This window comes from Sinohyriopsis cumingii, chromosome 13, assembly GCF_028554795.1.
Source record: "Sinohyriopsis cumingii isolate HCF-2022 chromosome 13, ASM2855479v2, whole genome shotgun sequence".
In the NCBI taxonomy this organism is placed as follows: Eukaryota; Metazoa; Mollusca; class Bivalvia; order Unionida; family Unionidae; genus Sinohyriopsis; species Sinohyriopsis cumingii.
This window is the reverse complement of record NC_142973.1, coordinates 78545172-78565823: the sequence shown is the minus strand read 5'-3', so window position 1 is coordinate 78565823 and position 20652 is coordinate 78545172. Positions and strand designations below refer to the sequence as shown.

Sequence of the window (20652 nt, the reverse complement as noted above, 5' to 3'; positions counted from 1 at the left end):
CTTTATGTGCACAGTAGCTTCATGCCTCTCAGTAACAATATATCTCTATGTGCACAGTAGCTTTATGTCTCTTGATGATACCTCTTTATGTGTACAGTAGCTTCATGTCTCTTGATGATATATCTCTATGTGCACAGTAGTTTCATGTCTCAGTAACAATATATCTCTATGTGCACAGTAGCTTCATGTCTTTCAGTAACAATATATCTTTATGTGCACAGTAGCTTCATGTCTCTTGATGATATATCTCTTCATGTGTACAGTAGCTTCATGTCTCTTGATAATATATCTCTATGTGCACAGTAGCTTCATGTCTCTCAATAACAATATATCTATATGTGCACAGTAGCTTCTTGTCTCTCAATAACAGTATATCTCTATATGCACAGTAGCTTCATGTCTTTCAATAACAATATATCTTTATGTGCACAGTAGTTTCATGTCTCTTGATGGTCTATATCTTCATGTGCAACATTAGCTTCATCTTTCTCGATATATCTATATGTGCACAGTAGCTTTATGTCTCAATGATATATCTCTTCATGTGCACAGTAGCTTCGTGTCTCTTGATATATCTCTTCATGTGTACAGTAGCTTCATGTTTCTCAATGATATATCTCTATGTGCACAGTAGCTTCATGTCTCAGTAACAATATATCTCTAAGTGCACAGTAGCTTTGTCTCTCGATATCTCTTCATGTGCACAGTAACCTCATGTCTCTTGATGATATATCTCTTTATATGCACAGTAGCTTTATGTCTGTTGATAACAATCAAATCTCTTTAAGTGCATGCACTTTACGAAGAAGTAAACCTGTACATGACAACAGTTATGACGATAGCATTAACATTCACACCATCTCTGCTACCTCAAGAATTTATACTTTTTTCTTCTGCAGTATAACATTCCACAGTCCATCTCCATTGCCCACCTGCTGGCAGACAAACACACCCAGTCCATGGTGCTCAAGTCTCCTGTATATGATGTACATTCTTCCTTTCAGGTAAGATGGTTTTATATATCATCAGGTAAGATGTTTCTGTGTATCACCAGGTAAGATGTTTCTGTTTATCATCAGGTAAGATGTTTCTGTATATCATTAGGTAAGACATTCTGTTTATCATCAGGTAAGATGTTTCTGTGTATCATCATGTAAGATTTTTCTGTGTATCATCAGGTAAGATGTTTCTGGGCATCATCAGGTAAGATGTTTATATGTATCATCAGGTAAGATGTTTCTATGTATCATCAAGTAAGATGTTTTTGTGTATCCTCAGGCAATATGTGTCTATGTATCAAGTAAGGTCTTTATATGTGTCATTAGGTAAGATGTTTCTGTGTATCATCAGGTAAGTTGTTTATATGTATCATAAGGTAAGATGTTTATATGTATCATCAAGTAAGATGTTTCTATGTATCATCAAGTAAGATGTTTCTGTGTATCCTCAAGCAATATGTGTCTATGTATCAAGTAAGATGTTTATGTGTATCATCAGATAAGATGTTTATATGTATCATCAGGTGAGATGTTTCTATGTATCATCAAGTAAGATGTTTCTGTGTATCCTCAAGCAATATGTGTCTATGTATCAAGTAAGATGTTTCTATGTATCATCAAATAAGATGTTTCTGTGTATCCTCAAGCAATATGTGTCTGTGTATCAAGTAAGATGTTTATGTGTATCATCAGGTAAGATGATTCTGTGTATCATCAGGTAAGATGTTTCTGGGCATCATCAGGTAACATGTTTCTGTTTATCATACGGTAAGATGTTCTATGTATCATCAGGTAAGATATTTATATGTATTTTAAGTAAGATGTTTCTGTGTATCATCAGGTAAGATGTTTTTATCAATGGATGTTAATCATTCCCAGTTCCTACTATATTGACTTACACTCTTCTTTTCATGTCAGATGTTTGTTGTACGCCATTGTTAATCTTTCAGTGTTCTTAATCTTAGTCTGTTACCCATCTTTTGCATAAAAATTTATTGAAAATGTCATTTCACTAGGAGCTGAATTCTGGCAGTGTGTGTCAGATTTATTAATGATACAGTTAGCAATGCTGTCTTAGTTGTGTCCGATTACCTGTATTCCATAGTTAACTTACATTGATGTACTGTGTAGACATCATAATGATCTAAATTTGTGTCTAGATTTTATCTCAAAGAGTTCATACAGACTGCCTGTCACTATGTGGCTTTTGATTACCACTGAACACTGTCAGGGAGAATTACAAGGATATACCTCCATTTCTCTTCGTTGCCATGTATCTCCGTTGTGCCAGTGGGGCTTCTAGACACTTGACATGTCACTGTACAGTACCTAATTTGAATACCACACTGTTCTAGGTACTTGACACATTACTTTACAGTCCCTAATTTGTATACCACACTGTTCTGGATACTGGATATAATTACCATACAGCACATAATTTGTATACCACATTGTTCTAGATACTGGATATAATTACCATACAGTACCTAATTTGTATATCACACTGTTCTAGATACTGCATATATAATTAACATACAGTACCCAATTTGTATACCACACTGTTCTAGATACTGGATATACTTACCATACAGTACCCAATTTGTATACCACACTGTTCTAGATATTTGATATAATTACCATACAGTACCTAATTTGTACACCACACTGTTCTAGATACTGGATATAATTACCATACAGTACCTAATTAGTATATCACACTGTTCTAGATACTGGATATAGTTACCATACAGTACCTAATTTATACACCACACTGTTCTAGATACTGGATATAGTTACCATACAGTACCCAATTTGTATACCACACTGTTGTAGATACTGGATATAGTTACCATACAGTACCTAATTTGTATACCACACTGTTGTAGATACTGGATATAGTTACCATACAGTACCTAATTTGTATACCACACTGTTGTAGATACTGGATATAGTTACCATACAGTACCTAATTTGTATACCACACTGTTCTAGATGCTGGATATAGTTACCATACATTACCTAATTTGTACACCATGTTGTGTCCTTTTTGTTGTTGTTTATTTACACATTATTCATGTATCTTTATAAAAGCTATGAAAATGCACTGGTGTAATCTATTTTGACTTTGAATATGCTATGAACAATGAAGCCATTGAGTTGATTACCAAGTATCCTTATTCTTAACCCTTTTTGCACCTTTTTTGCATCTTTAATATAGAAATAAAACTTGTATATTCTACAGGCATTAAAAATGTCATGATGTAATTTAAATGTTTTCACTTTATCCATTCTCCCCATTTAAAATGAATAACAACTCAGATTTGTGGATAACTTTGATATCACTTGATTTGATGTTTCAGTTTTGTTTGAGACATAGATTGTTAAAAAATATACTTAGATTCACAGAAGAGATTTCATTTATATTAACACTTTAAAGTGATGTTTTACATTTTTATTTTGGAATAAGATTGAAAAACAAAACATATCTCCTATCACAATATCAGAATTCAACTTTGGAAAGCTTCCATAGGTAACAAGAACCAGGTAAATAGCCCCACTCTTCCATAGGTAATAAAGAGCCAGGCAAATAGTCCTAGGTGTCTTACTGTTTCTTTGATGTTTATTTGATCTCATTTGTAAAAGCATTGACTGGGTTCTTGTATGTATTGTCAATAGAAAAAAACTTGGCTGATTCAGACCATGACTGCTTCGGCTAAATTACATGCTGATTTGGACCAAATACCTGGCTGATTTGGACCATGGCTGATTGAGGCCAAATTACGGACTGATTTGGACCAAACAGCAGGCTGATTTGGACCATGTGAAATATTATTTACTAATATAAAAAAATGGTGCACACTTAGCTGTTTTATTTTAGTGGTTACTCCTGTTTTTGCAAACATATTACAAGATGGTAAAGGATTTATTTTCAGTTCATAAATTTAAATAAAATAGTTCTTAAATTAAGATCTGTTGATCATTCCACCATGTGAATTCGAACTATTTTGGGGGGTAAATTTCTGGCTGAAATCAAAACAAGATGATATGAGCTATCACATTTAGTTTTTAACCAAGATAATATTTCAGTATTTGCAATAAAGAAAATATAAAGTTATTACTTGAATTGGTATCTATTAATATCTATTGAAAACATTTTGAAACTTGTCATAAATTATACCATTAAAGCATACTTTCAACGCTGTCCAACAGTAGTGTTTTGATGCATAGCTTTTATTATCTTCTTCAGTAAATGAAGTTTTCTTATCATTATTGTTTACCAAATAAATATTGTGTAATGAGTTTTTGATGAGTAACACAATATTAAAATGTACTTTGCTGTTATTGTTGAATTTTTATTGTGCAGCTAATATCTCAAACCAGCAAGTAACTTATTCAAATTTGATTATAGCCTTTAAAAATTTGCAAATACTAATGAATATAAATCTATACATATTAAATCTATTAAAAACTTGATTTCTGATTAGAGAGTTTATTATATTAACACACACACACACATATATATATATTAACACATATATAATATGATAACAATTACTTGTAACCTAATATCACAATGTTATTTTAATGTGCAGGTGCTATGTCAAAAATGTCATTAAAATGTTGTATATAAATATATCTCATGTATGTGTCAGTGTGCTTTTGTTTTAGTTGTTGATTGATATAATTAAAACTATGTCATTATTTTGTTTTTTCAATGTTTTTCTAAAGTATTCATTTTTATTAATAATTTGCATACATTGAATGCTCCATTATGAATTCAGAGAATAAAAATAACCCATGGTGCCTTAAACAAACTTAGTAAAATACATGTATATTTCATCTTTTAAATTTAAGAGAAGCAATATTGTGAATTAAATTCTAAATAATCCTAAATGTCCTATCACAAGTCCAAATGTAGAATGTTCTAAATGATTTCCAGTTGTGCTGAATGTTCTGATGTACTACAGTGCTGCAGTCCAGAATATAATTGAATGAGTTCATAATAATTTGTTAATCCAAAAGTCAACGAGAAGTCAGTAATTCCATTGAATAACTTTAAAAAAATGATTCATCTCAAATCACATCACAACTGTAAAGCATTCCCACAGGCTGATCTTAAAACAGGAATGAATTATTTGTTTACCAGGTTCCTATTTATGCACATTTTCATTTGACCTAGACACAAGTCTTTCTAATGGAAAATTTCAATCAAATTGTAAACTAGTCTGTTTCTAGAATATTATGAACTCAAAATGCTATGTCAGCAACTTATTTACAATTTACAATCTGGGACAAAAGTTGCCTTTGTAAATATGTTGTTTACAAATGACCATTATCTTAAAGTACAATCTATAATCATGGACAAAAGCTAAGCACCCAATAAAGATATACATAATAGTCCTAAATGAAAATAAGACCAGTCTAATGTCCAATGTGGCCACCACAAGTCCATCTTGAAAAGTTTTTTTATAGTCCTCCTGAATGAAAAGCCAGATTGATATGGACTGCTTCAGTGGTTTAGTGGTTAGAGCATTCACCTCAGATGCAGGAGGTCGCAGGTTCGAACCCTGGTCGATTCATACCAATGACTTATAAAAAATGGTACTAACAACTGCCTTGCTAGGCGCTCAGCATTATAAAGTTAGTGTTAGGACTGGTTGGCCTGGTGTCAGGATAATGTGACTGGTGGGACATGATGGTACATGTCTGCAGCATGATGCCCCAGTGCTAGACATCACTATAAACTGATACACTGCAGACATCAAAGCAGTATGACGGAAAAATTGTAAAGCTATGTTAAAAATCCATATCACACACACACACACAGACACACACACACAGACACACACACACACAGACACACACACAGACACACACACACACAGACACACACACAGACACACACACACACACAGACACACACACACACACAGTTTTCACCAGACAACTTCTTATGAGGTCTAGTTGGTTCTAAATGAAAATGGTACTGCCCTGATATCCAATATGGTCACCACATTGACCATCTTGAAAATCTTGTGATTACTCCATCTCTATGATAGCTGGTCATCAGCATTGTGCTTTACTAAGAAACTTCTTCTGATGTCTAGTTGGTACTAAGCAGAAATGATACCAGTCTGATATTCAGTATGCCCATCATGGCATGCATCTTGAAAATCTTTTTATCATTGGTCCAAAAGAAGCTGAATTTCATATCAACATGGAGTTTTTAACAGATGATTTCTTTTGATACCTCATAGGTTGTAAATTAAAATGGTGTTAAGTTGACATCCATCATGTCCACCACAGCAACTAATTTAAAAAAATCCTTATAGCTGAAGAATATCAAAGATGGTTTCAACACTCCACAGTTTAAGAGAAGAAATGGTCTTTTCTTGAATTAATGTAAATTCTTTCCTGCAGGAGAGCATCAGTCCCTTTGAGGGAGTCTTGTTATTATACAAGTTTTATTTAGCACTATTAGTACAATATGCAGTATAAAGATAAATTCAGTATAAATCTAATAAAAGCAATCACATATTCACACCAATATATATATATATATATATATATATATATATATATATATATATATATATATATATATATATATATATATATATATATATATATATATATATATATATATAAAAATAAACTTCTTCAGTGTTAGTAATTGTATTATTATCAATAAAATAAGAAAAATATTTTTATTTTTTTCACAAAGGTGAATTAGCTTCATTGATGCATTGAAAATATTTCACAATTAAATTGGCAATGCAAGATTATCAGCATCACATTATTTCATTTCATTTGTGTATCAACTCACACAAAGTCAAGGTTTTGTTTCCTTAAATCCAGGTTTGAACTGTGCAGTGTACCTGAAAAATAATGAGAAATATAATTTTGTAAACAGTTGCAAATGTCACTTTTATATCTATGATGAAACTTAATATTTCACACGGTCTGAATCAGCCCTACTATGGTTTGAATCAGCCCTACTATGGTCAAATCAGTCCAGTCTATGGTTCAAATCAGTCCCATTCTATGGTTGGATTCAGCCTGTACCCTGGTAGAGAATCTGACATAGGTTCCTGCCAAAGGGTTTTAATACCAATCTCTGTTATTGTATTGACAGACAGAATGCATGGTATAGTTATTGCACTGACAGAATGTATTGTATAGTTATTGTAATGACAGACAAAATGAATGGTATAGTTATTGCATTGACAGAATGTATGGTATACTTATTGTATTGACAGACAGAATGCATGGTATAGTTATTGTATTGACATAATGCATGGAATAGTTATTGTAGTGATAGACATAATGCATGGTATAGTTATTGCATTGACAGAATGCATAATATAGTAATTGTATTGACATACAGAATGCATGGTATAGTTATTATATTGACATACAGAATGCATGGTAAAGTTATTATATTGACAGACAGAATGCATGGTATAGTTATTGTACTGACAGACAGAATGCATGGTATAGTTACTGCATTGACAGAATGCATGGTATAGTAATTGTATTGACATACAGAATGCATGGTATACTTATTGTGTTGACAGACAGAATGCATGGTATAGTAATTGTACTGACATACAGAATGCGTGGTATAGTTATTGTATTGACATACACAATGCATGGTATAGTAATTGTATTTACAGACATAATGCATGGTATAGTTATTGTATTGACAGACAGACTGCATGATATAGTTATTGTATTGACACAGAATGCATGGTATAATTTCATACAGACAATAATATAAGTAGTCCGTGAGATTTGATTTTTATATTCCATGAATAAGAACTTAACTTTATTAGTATGTTTCAAACAAATATTTGTGATGATTTGTACAGAAGCACTTTTGCATCATTACCATTGTTTTATTTGCTTTCTTTCCCTCCAAAGTTCACAACTTCAGAAAATACTACATGAAAATACTACATGCATGAATTTCTGTAAATAATTTGTTGCTTGCTTCTGTTTCAGATTAATCTTATATTATCCCCTGAAGTCCTATACACATACATCAGCCTAGATCAGGTCCCCCAGGTGCTTGATGGCTGCTTTCAGTACAACCATGAAGACTGGACAAGGTTTCATATGGTAAGTATCAATTGGCATTTGACCATAATCAGGCTCTGCCCACCTGGTAGATCCAATTGATGAACAACTAAACACAAGCCATTACATGATATACTTCTTTTGAGATACCATGATTAGTCAGGAAAAGTGATTTCTTTTAGCCAGACGTCCATGTGTGCCAGGTTTTCTATTAGCCAGACTGCCATGTGTGCCAGGTTTTCTATTAGCCAGACTGCCATGTGTACCAGGTTTTCTTTTAGCCAGACTGCCATGTGTGCCAGGTTTTCTATTAGCCAGACTGCCATGTGTACCAGGTTTTCATTTAGCCAGACTGCCATGTGTGCCAGGTTTTCTATTAGCCAGACTGCCATGTGTGCCAGGTTTTCTATTAGCCAGACTGCCATGTGTGCCAGGTTTTCTATTAGCCAGACTGCCATGTGTACCAGGTTTTCTATTAGCCAGACTGCCATGTGTACCAGGTTTTCTTTTAGCCAGACTGCCATGTGTGCCAGGTTTTCTATTAGCCAGACTGCCATGTGTGCCAGGTTTTCTATTAGCCAGACTGCCATGTGTGCCAGGTTTTCTATTAGCCAGACTGCCATGTGTGCCAGGTTTTCTATTAGCCAGACTGCCAGGTGTGCCAGGTTTTCTATTAGCCAGACTGCCAAGTGTGCCAGGTAGCTTAGTGACCTTATTATACATGCTAACATACGCAATATTTATTACTTTGACATCAGTTGTAATTCTATTTTAAAGCTAGAAAAACACTCCTTCATGAAATGTGTGACTTCAGTAATATCTGCCTAGTTGGTGTTAATACTGTATTCATAGACAGTTTAGTTGGTGCTAATGTTGTATTTAGGGACAGCCAGGTTAATGTTGTATTTTGGGATAGCCTGATTGGTGCTAATGTTGTATTTAGAGTTAGCCTGGTTAATGTTGTTTTATGGTATAGCCTGATTGGTGCTAATGTTGTATTTAGGGACAGCCTGGTTAATGTTGTATTATGGGATAGCCTGATTGGTGCTAATGTTGTATTTAGGGATAGCCTGGTTAATGTTGTATTATGGGATAGCCTGATTGGTGCTAATGTTGTATTTAGGGACAGCCTGGTTAATGTTGTATTGAGGGATAGCCTGATTGGTGCTAATGTTGTATTTAGGGACAGCCTGGTTAATGTTGTATTATGGGATAGGCTGCTTGGTGCTAATGTTGTATTGAGAGTCAGCCTTGTTGATGTTAATGTTGTATTGAAAAGCACATGTTTTCAGTTTTTTTACGGTTGATTGACGTTTATTTTAAATTTCTTGTGTATAAAGAGATATATGTAACTTAAATTAACCCAAAAGACTTAATCACCCCTAAAGCTTCTTGACTCAGATTGAAGTGATGCCTGATTGAAAAGGTTCTTTCCACTCCACCGATACTCTTAGTAGTTCTTTCCACTTCACCAGTGCCCCAGTTGTTATTTTTCTTGCCACCAATAACCCTAGTAGTTTCTTTCCATGCCACCAATAACCCTAGTGGTTTCTTTCCATACCTCCAATACCCCTAGTGGTTTCTTTCTACTCCTCCAATACACCTAGTGGTTTTTCAACTCCACCATTACCTCATATGGTTTCTTTCCAATTCATGGAATATCCCTAGTGGTTTATTTCCACTCCACCATTACCCCAAGTTACTTGTTTCCACTCCACCAATACACCTACTGGTTTTTATACACCCACAAATACCCCTAGTGGTGTTTTTTACACTCCGCCAATACCCCAGGTGGTTTGGTCCACTCCACCAATCTCCGGTGGACTGTTTACACTCCACCAATACCCCTAGTGGTTTGTTCCACTTCACTAATACCCCAAGTGTTTGTTCCACTTCCTCAATACCCCAGGTGTTTTTTTTTCCACTCCACCAATACCCCTAGTGGTTTGCTTCTTCTTGATCATTTACTTTAATGGATTTGTAAAAATTCACTTTTACTGATTTCCATTCAAGCTCCAAATCTCAATAAGGTCATATTTCTTTTCTTGTATTCCTGGGAGTTCCTAGACACAAAATTAATGAAGCAAATTTAATGAACTTTTCTTAATTTCTTGGCTAATGAAGCGGGCATGTTATTTAAAATAATAGCACCCAGACTTCTGAAAATTGAATATAAACCCTTCTAAAATTGATAATCCACCCACCCTCAAGAATGGATGAGAGGAATCTAGTCTTGCAGTCTAGGTTTGGTTACTGGTATTATTTTGATTTAACTTAAATTATCAATATTTCAGAGAAATTTGTTAACCTAAAAACTTCAGAAATTTTACCCACATTGTTTCAAAATCAGGATTTATAAACATTCAGTTTTGGTTCCTGCTGTTTAGTTTATAGTCTTGTAATGACTTATTTCATGGTTCAGAGCCCTTTAATGATTGAAACATGACTTATTTCATGATCCAGAGCCCTTTAATGATTGAAACATGACTTATTTCATGGTCCAGAGCCCTTTAATGATTGAAACATGACTTTATTTCATGGTCCAGAGTCCTGTAATGATTGAAACATGACTTATTTCATGGTCCAGAGTCCTGTAATGATTGAAACATGACTTATTTCATGGTCCAGAGCCCTTTAATGATTCAGGCATGACTAGTTCATGGTCCAGTGTCCTGTAATGATTGAAGCATGACTTCTTTCTTGGTCCATAGTCCTGTATGATAGAATTGTGACTTATGTCATTGTCCATAGTCCTGTAATGATTGAAGCATTACTTATGGTCTCTAGCCCAGTAATGATTCCGGCTTGACTAGTTCATAGCCCATAGTCATGTAATGATTGAAGCATGACTTATTTCCAGCTTTGTAAACAGCAAGGAAAGTATTGTAGAAAACTATGGAGGCTAGTTCCTTTAATATCAGCTGCAAACCACAAATCTTTAATACAATCCCTAGGTGACAAGAGGCCTGTATGTATGTATTTATTGTTACCCCCAGACCTTTAATATTAACCCCAAACCACAAACCTTTAATATAAACCCCAAACTCCAATCCTTTAATATTAACCCCAAACTACAAATCTTTAATATTAACCCCAAATCACAAACCTTTAATATAAACCCCAAACTCCAATCCTTTAATATTAACCCTAAACCACAAACCTTTAATGATAACCACAAACCACAAACCTTTAATATTAACCACAAACCACAAACCTTTAATATTAACCCCAAACCACAAACCTTTAATATTAACCTCAAACCACAAACCTTTAATATAAACCCCAAACTCCAATCCTTTAATATTAACCCCAAACCATAAACCTTTGATATAAACCCTGAGTGACAAGAACCATGTATTCTTTATTATAACCCCAGACCTTTAATATAAACCTCAAACTCCAAACCTTTAATATAAACCCCAAATTGAAAAGAACAGTATATTCTTTAATATAAACCCCATATTGAAAAGAACAGTATATTCTTTAATATAAACCCCAAATTCCAAACCTTTACTATAAACCTCAAACTGATAAGAACCATATATTGTTTTTTGTACATTCACATTTATTATATTATCCAGGTAAGAAAAAAAAGAAAAGATCAGTTTCTGTATTTGACATTCAGATTGCCTTCTAACCAAGATTTTTCCTGATATTTATTTACAATGGGTTATTTTTAATTAATTTTTTTTGGAAGATTATTGCAAGGAAATTGTATATTTATCTTTAGAATAAACCTACATAATTGTATATATTACTTTGAGGTATTGCCTGAAACCAAAAGAGGTTAAGTCATGATTTACTGTTAAATAAAGATGACAAAATAACCAGTAAGAGAAAAATTTCTGAAGCTCATAAAACCTGCATCAGACTAGCAAGTAATGTATTTTTCAGAGGTTGGACCCATTTATCTCCAACTGTCGCTCTGTGGCTCGTTACCTAGCTTTGGTGATGAGAGAGCTTTCTACACTGGACAGGTTGCCACAGACATCACAGGAAGCCAGTCGTCTGATTGACCATCAGGAAAGCCTGATTCAGTCAGTGTTTGAGGATGCACGACTGGTACGGCTCCAAGGTGAGGGAGAAGCCATTATTCACAGTCTGCAGAAGGAAAAAGTGCATTTGTGCAACTCTGATGACTACAGGTGAGTAAAGAAAAGATCAAAGATGTGAAAATAAAATAATTATTTCAAATCAAGCTGGATGCTGAAGGAATATCATGCATATATTTCATTAGCAGGCAATGCAATGTAAAACATGTAAACTGTTTGTCTCCATTATAGAATTTTATTAATATTTGAATCATTAGATAATTTAGGACTAAGAATGGCAGGGTTTTTAAATTCTTTGTCAAGTTATATTATTTTAATGTACACTCTAAAGGCAGCTGTTTTAATGTACTGTCTATAGGCAACTGTTGTGATGTACTGTCTCAAGGCAGCTGTTTTAATGTACTGTCTAAAGACAACTGTTGTAATGTACTGTCTAAAGACAGCTGCTGTAAAGGACTGTCTAAAGGCAACTGTTGTAATGGACTGTCTCAAGGCAGCTGTTGTAATGTACTGTCTAAAGGCAACTGTTTTAATGTACTGTCTAACGGCAACTGTTTTAATGTAGTGTTGCAAGGCAACTGTTGTAATGCACTGTCTCAAGGCAGCTATTTCAGTGTACTGTCTAAAGGCAGCAGTTTTAATATACTGTCTAAAGGCAACTGTTATAATGTACTGTCTCAAGACAACTGTTGTAATGTACTGTCTAAAATCAACTGTTTTAATGTACTTTCTAAAGGCATCTGTTTTATTGTACTGTGTAAAGGCAGCTGTTTTTATGTACTGTCTAAAGGTAATTGTTGTAATGTACTGTGTAAAGGCAACTGTTTTTATGTACTGTCTCAAGGCTACTGTTGTAATTTACTGTCTAAAGCAGGGGTCTCAAACACGCTGCCCAAGGGGCCACGTGCGGCGTGCCAAGCCATATCCTGTGGCCCACAAAACGATTGTCATCACATGGTGTCATGAGAGAAAACAAAGGTGGTGCAGCCCCATGGGCCATCAAAAATACCCTCATGCGGCCTTCGGGGTGGTAAGAGTTTGAGACCCCTGGTCTAAAGGCAGCTGTTTAATGAACTGTCTAAATGGCAACTGTTTTAATGTCATGTATCAAGGCAACTGTTTTAAAGTACTGTCTAAAGGCATCTGTCATAATGTACTGTCTCAAGGCAATTGGTGTAATGTACTGTCTAAAGGCATTTGTTTTAATGTACTGTCTAAAGGCAGCTGTTGTAATGTACTGTCTACAGGCAACTGTTGTAATGTACTGTCTCAAGGCAACTGTTTTAATAAACTGGATAAAGGCAATTGTTGTAATGTACAGTCTAAAGGCAGCTGTTGTAATGTACTGTCTAAAGGCAACTGTTGTAATGTACTGTCTCGAGGCAACTGTTTTAATAAACTGGCTAAAGGCAATTGTTGTAATGTACAGGCTAAGGACAACTGTTGTAATATACTGTCTAAAGGCACCTGTTTTCAGATACTGTCGAAAGGCAAAAACTGTTGTAATGTACAGTCTAAAGGCACTTGTTGTAATGTACTGTCGAAAGGCAACTGTTTTAATGTACTGTCTAAAGGCAACTGTTGTAATGTACTATCTAAAGGACCTGGTTGAGTATGGATGGTTTACATCGTAATTTAAATTATGTGACAGTAGAACTATGTATTTAAACTTTCACTGAAATTATGTGACAGTAGAACTATTTGTTTCAAATTTCACATTCTAACATAAGTTCAGAATATTTCCAAATGCTATGGTCCTTTCAATACCTGACCTTGTGTAAATGTGCATCTCAGACGTTTATTGAAGATCTTTAATAAAATGAAAATTAGTTGCTAAGAGTAAGTATTAATTTTATTATTTTTCATAACGCCATTGTGCTTTTACCAAAAGCAGATTCATTTACTGAAGATTTATTGACATTTCCTTGTTTTAAATTTATTATCATGCCAATCTCATTGGAGGTTTACATGCCAATCTCATTGGAAGTTTACATGCCAATCTCATTGGAAGTTTGCATGTCAGCCTCATAGGAAGTTTACATAGCAATCACTTTTGCATTTATGAAAAAGTTTAGGTCATGTATGTCCATTTGTACATATGTATGTCCACTCCATAGAATTAGGTCAAGTCTGTCCATATGTTCATATGCCTGTGCATCTGTCCACACCATAGATTTAGGTCTCGTCTGTCCATATGTACATATATCTGTGCATATGTCCACACCATAGATTTAGGTCAAGTATATCCTTGTGTTCATATGCCAGAAAACAGAATTTGACAGAAAGCATCTTGGCATTAAACTCTTTCAAATTTGTGAAAATGATGTTAAACTGCCATCACATATGGTCACCATTACTAAACAGCTGAATTGATGGACACAATTTTGACCAAATTTGACATGCATTTATTTCAGATTTTTCTATTTTAAAAAATAAAAAATCAGTAAGCAACTTCACGAGAACTGCTGATTTTACCGAAATTCTTCAAATCCCCATCAGATATGGTCACATTACTAAAATTATTTTGCTAAATTATTTTACTAAAGCACTAAATAAAATTTGACCAATTTTAAAGAAACCATCCAGGTATGAAGCACTTTTTCAAACTTTTGCTGATGATGCTGATTTGCCAATAAATATGGCTACTGTTCTTGAAAATCAAAAAAAAATATCTCAAGAACAACTCAACAGAATTGGACCAGATTTGAAAGAAGGCATCCTGGTATAGATGGTTTTCAGATTTTACCATTGATGCAACTATCCAGATGAATGATATCAGACCCTCTTGGGCTTCTTGTTTAGCTTAGGATATCATATATAGATACACCTTAGAATTACATATATCTGTCTACACCTTAGAAATCCATATATCTGTTAAAGTATTTTACAAGGCTATCATACATAGATACACCTTAGAATAAGGCCAATGTTAAAGTATTTTACAAGGCTATCATACATAGATACAACTTAGAATAAGGCCCATGTTAAAATATTTAACAAGCTTATCATACATAGATACACCTTAGAATAAGGCCAATTTTAAAGTATTTTAAAAGGCTATCATACATAGATACAACTTAGAATAAGGCTCATGTTAAAATATTTTACAAGGCTATCATACATAGATACACCTTAGAATAAGGCCAATTTTAAAGTATTTTAAAAGGCTATCATACATAGATACAACTTAGAATAAGGGCAATGTTAAAATATTTTACAAGGCTATCATACAAAGATACACCTTAGAATAAGGCCAATTTTAAAGAATTTTAAAAGGCTATCATACATAGATACATCTTAGAATAAGGCCAATGTTAAAGTATTTTACAAGGCTATCATACATAGATACACCTTAGAATAAGGCCAATGTTAAAGTATTTTACAAGGCTATCATATATAGATACACCTTAGAATAAGGCCAATGTTAAAGTATTTTACAAGGCTATCATATATAGATACACCTTAGAATAAGGCCAATGTTAAAGTATTTTACAAGGCTATCATATATAGATACACCTTAGAATAAGGCCAACGTTAAAGTATTTTACAAGGCTATCATACATAGATACACCTTAGAATAAGGCCAATGTTAAAGTATTTTACAAGGCTATCATATATAGATACACCTTAGAATAAGGCCAATGTTAAAGTATTTTACAAGGCTATCATATATAGATACACCTTAGAATAAGGCCAACGTTAAAGTATTTTACAAGGCTATCATATATAGATACACCTTAGAATAAGGCCAACGTTAAAGTATTTTACAAGGCTATCATACATAGATACACCTTAGAATAAGGCCACGTTTAAAGTATTTTACAAGGCTATCATACATAGATACACCTTAGAATAAGGCCAATGTTAAAGTATTTTACAAGGCTATCATATATAGATACACCTTAGAATAAGGGCAATGTTAAAGTATTTTACAAGGCTATCATACATAGATACACCTTAGAATAAGGCCAATGTTAAAGTATTTAACAAGGCTATCATACATAGATACACCTTAGAATAAGGGCAACGTTAAAGTATTTTACAAGGCTATCATACATAGATACACCTTAGAATAAGGCCAATGTTAAAGTATTTTACAAGGCTATCATACATAGATACACCTTAGAATAAGGCCAATGTTAAAGTATTTTACAAGGCTATCATATATAGATACACCTTAGAATAAGGCCAATGTTAAAGTATTTTACAAGGCTATCATATATAGATACACCTTAGAATAAGGCCAATGTTAAAGTATTTTACAAGGCTATCATATATAGATACACCTTAGAATAAGGCCAATGTTAAAGTATTTTACAAGGCTATCATACATAGATACACCTTAGAATAAGGCCAATGTTAAAGTATTTTACAAGGCTATCATATATAGATACACCTTAGAATAAGGCCAATGTTAAAGTATTTTACAAGGCTATCATATATAGATACACCTTAGAATAAGGCCAATGTTAAAATATTTAACAAGGTTATCATACATAGATACACCTTAGAATAAGGCCAATTTTAAAGTATTTTACAAGGCTATCATATATAGATACACCTTAGAATAAGGCCAATGTTAAAGTATTTTACAAGGCTATCATATATAGATACACCTTAGAATAAGGCCAATGTTAAAGTATTTTACAAGGCTATCATATATAGATACACCTTAGAATAAGGCCAATGTTAAAGTATTTTACAAGGCTATCATATATAGATACACCTTAGAATAAGGCCAATGTTAAAGTATTTTACAAGGCTATCATATATAGATACACCTTAGAATAAGGCCAATGTTAACACATTAACCTCTGGAGGTTTTTGTCATTTTTGCCTGAAACACATTTTGAAAGCTATTTCTGAATAGATCTGAAAACACCAAATCCCAGGTGATCTTTCAATAACATACTGCCTAGTTGTGTTAGAAACGTTTTTCATTGGCTATTTGGCTCACGTATGAGCAGAAGGGTAAAAGTTATATTTTTTTATTTTACTTTTGCTAAACGGAGCCATTATTTTTGTATGGAGACCACTCTTTATTCCAAATGCCCATCTTATCCTACTTTTTTGCAAAGGTTCATCTGTCTGTTTTCAGTTCATACCAGTTTGCCTTAGATCTAGACCAAAAAGTCTAAAATCCGGACACAAAATCAGATTCTGGCCACAGGCGAATTTTGGGTAGACAAAATCAGGCCCAAACAATGAGGTTTTTCCATCTGTATTTTGTAGTGCAACTAGATATTCCTGATTATTTGGTATCATTGTAGAGCTACATCTGTTTACCTTTCTATAATACCATCCACTTTAGTGTATCATGCATGACCATGACTCTATAGAGCTCGGCAGTAGGCTACTACCTCCTGCCACGTTAACTCATCGCTAGGGGTTAATGTGTTAAAGTATTTTTGCAAGGCTATCATATATAGATACACCTTAGAATAAGGCCAATGTTAAAGTATTTTACAATGCTATCCATAGATACACCTTAGAATAAGGCCATTGTTAAAGTATTTTACAATAATCAGATTAGTAAAGTTTTACTTGTCATTAAAAAATAGCAAACTCAAACATACAGGGTTCTCTTGTTGCATTACTAATCAACAATCCCTTACTCAAACCAGTTCTATTTTCAGGGCAGCAATGGATGAAGTGATGTCCCTTTACAAGCATTTACAGGACTCAATAATGAAATTAGTGCGTCTTTCAGATGACAGACTGTTCAGACTGCAGAAGTGCATGCAGCTTAAGGAATTTGACGAAGAATGTAGTAAGGTTAGTCACTTGGTTTTCAGTCCAACAGTAATTAGCCACTTAGTCCGCAGTCCACACTGAGTAGTCAAGTGAGTAGTCATTTGGTCTTCAGTTCAACACTCAGTAGTCACTTGGTCTTCAGGCCAATGCTCAGTAGTCATCAGTAGTCACTTGGTCTTCAGTCCAACACTCAGTAGTCTTTAGCCCTGTCCATAGTAACTAAATTGGCAAACAATTTCCTATTTCCTTTCCATGTGAAAAGCCTTGCAAAATCTGACAACCTGTTAATATCCCAGATGCTGTTTTGCATTTATTTACATGGGGATCAGTTTTCATAGTTGTTGGAATAGTTGTTGGAAAAATGACATTTTCATGGTGCTTAAATTCATGGATTTATTCAAGTCTGCATATTGGTATATATTTAATTTTGTGATTAATCTCTACAAAAACCAAAAATGAAGAATACAAAAAGAACAAAACTACGCAGACAGCAAATGACAGTTGCTTGAATGGTTAAAACAGTATTACCACATGTATGAGTGCCAATCAGACACATGTTAAAATCAATTAGTTACAAAGATCTTTCGTCTGATTTTGCTCAGCTTTGAAGGTAGTCTGATAAATAAGCCACCCAAATCTGTGTTGATACTGATGGAAAATATGTGGGTCTGATGTCACCTGTTTATTAAAATGTGCAGTTATGCTGGATACAGATCTTTCTGAAACACACCTGCATACAGTTGAGACACTTACTGGTATTTGGTAGTAGTCATATCTAGCTTGAAATTCAAAATGGCCACAGGACAGAAGGTTGTGCTATTCCACATGGATTTACAAGTCACCAAATATAGGATTTGATTTGGGAATATTATGTTCATATCACCAAAAGAACCCTTCAGCCAACAGTAGCTCAACAGCCATGAGAAATACTGGTAAGTACATAAAATGTGCACCAATCTATGCAGACAAGATTTTCTGCAGATTTGTGCATGTTTTAATGAATAATGTCAGCCTAAATCAACAGTCAATGTCAGTACAGGTGTGGGGCATATTTATCAGCCAACATTGAAGGGAGCCCAACCCAACAGAATCAACAACACTAAGTCAATTGGATATTACCGTGTATGTGTATGATCTCTTACTGAAACCACCATCCATAATGTTGTACCATTAGTACTTTCTCATGATCATGGTTTCACAATAGTGGCTTGAAAGTGGGAACATTCAACTTAGATACCACTCAATGTAGATAATGTCATCATGCAGACACTTGACCAGTGGCAGTATTTAATGTTTTACAGCCCATCAAAGTAGGTAGATAAATTGTTTGTGTCTACCTCATGTACAGACCAACATCAAACACTTGACAGTAAATTGAGACTACAAAGAAGAATTAAAATCACACTACAACTGGTGTGCTAAACAGCTGGTCTTGGAGACCATTAGGGAAATGGTGAACATCAGTACAGTCTATGTTAGTGGACCTTGAAACCTCATCAGTCAAGTCAATTCATACTGAATGAATAATTGTGGCTCATGTATACATGTGAAAGGTCAGACCTAATTGTCAGTAGCTTTGAGAAAACTGGACTCGTTTAATTTAAAAATTTCAGCATTATTTATCTGACAAAGATTTGTTTATACCAGTAGACATATTTGACACTATGTTGATACAGTGGTTTTGTTTAAAAATCTGAAATGTGAGTTTCAGTACCCTGAAGTAATATATATATATATATATATATATATATATATATATATATATATATATATATATATATATTGTCTCATTAGTAATTAGTATACATACACAGTGTTTCATTAGTAATTGTACTTCAAGAAAATGTTCTAGTATTTTACAGTCTTGTTGTCCTTTCTGATTATAAACATACATGGATAAAATTAGACATGCTTTCATAATGATTTACATTTTTTGACAACGATTCCATTTGAATGAAGAATCAGTTTGAATAAATATTAATCTAATTGTCATATGCTAGTAGCATTTATAATTCTTTCTTTCATTTTCATTAATTCTAGTGTTTGAATATCATATTCTTTTTGTCATTGTTCTCTAACCTTACTGATCTAACAACAAATCAATTTAATGCAGTAAGTGGAAATGATAGCTTAAAGATACTATATACTGGGTATATACCTGGAACTATGTATTATAATTAGTCATCCTGTAGTCCATGATCTATATAGTTGGAACTATGTATTGCAATTAGTCATCCTGAAGTCCTTGATCTATATAGTTGGAGCTATGTATTACAATTAGTCATCCTGTAGTCCTTGATCTATATAGTTGGAGCTATGTATTACAATTAGTCATCCTGTAGTCCTTGATCTATATAGTTGGAGCTATGTATTACAATTAGTCATCCTGTAGTCCTTGATCTATATAGCTGGAACTATGTATTACAATTAGTCATCCTGTAGTCCTTGATCTATATAGCTGGAACTATGTATTACAATTAGTCATCCTGTAGTCCTTGATCTATATAGTTGGAACTATGTATTAAAATTAGTCATCCTGTAGTCCTTGATCTATATAGCTTGAACTAGTTGCAATTATTCATACTGTAGTCCATGATCCGTATAGTTTGAACTAATTACAACTAGTCATCCTGTAGTCCTTGATCTATATAGTTGGAGCTATGTATTACAATTAGTCATCCTGTAGTCCTTGATCTATATAGTTGGAGCTATGTATTACAATTAGTCATCCTGTAGTCCATGATCTATATAGTTGGAACTATGTATTA

At 33.8% G+C, this 20652-nt stretch overlaps 1 protein-coding gene across 2 annotated transcripts in view; it reads left to right on the top strand.

Annotated features, from left to right (window-relative positions):
- LOC149785868 (puratrophin-1-like) overlaps positions 1 to 20652 on the top strand; it is a 332239-nt gene that overhangs the window by 224509 nt on the left and 87078 nt on the right. For both annotated transcript variants that reach the window (XM_089979848.1, XM_089979847.1), the window contains exons 7-10: positions 900 to 1004; positions 8004 to 8120; positions 11973 to 12223; positions 17767 to 17905. In XM_089979848.1, the coding sequence (XP_089835974.1) occupies positions 900 to 1004; positions 8004 to 8120; positions 11973 to 12223; positions 17767 to 17905 (612 nt within the window). The remainder of the gene's footprint in view (positions 1 to 899; positions 1005 to 8003; positions 8121 to 11972; positions 12224 to 17766; positions 17906 to 20652) is intronic.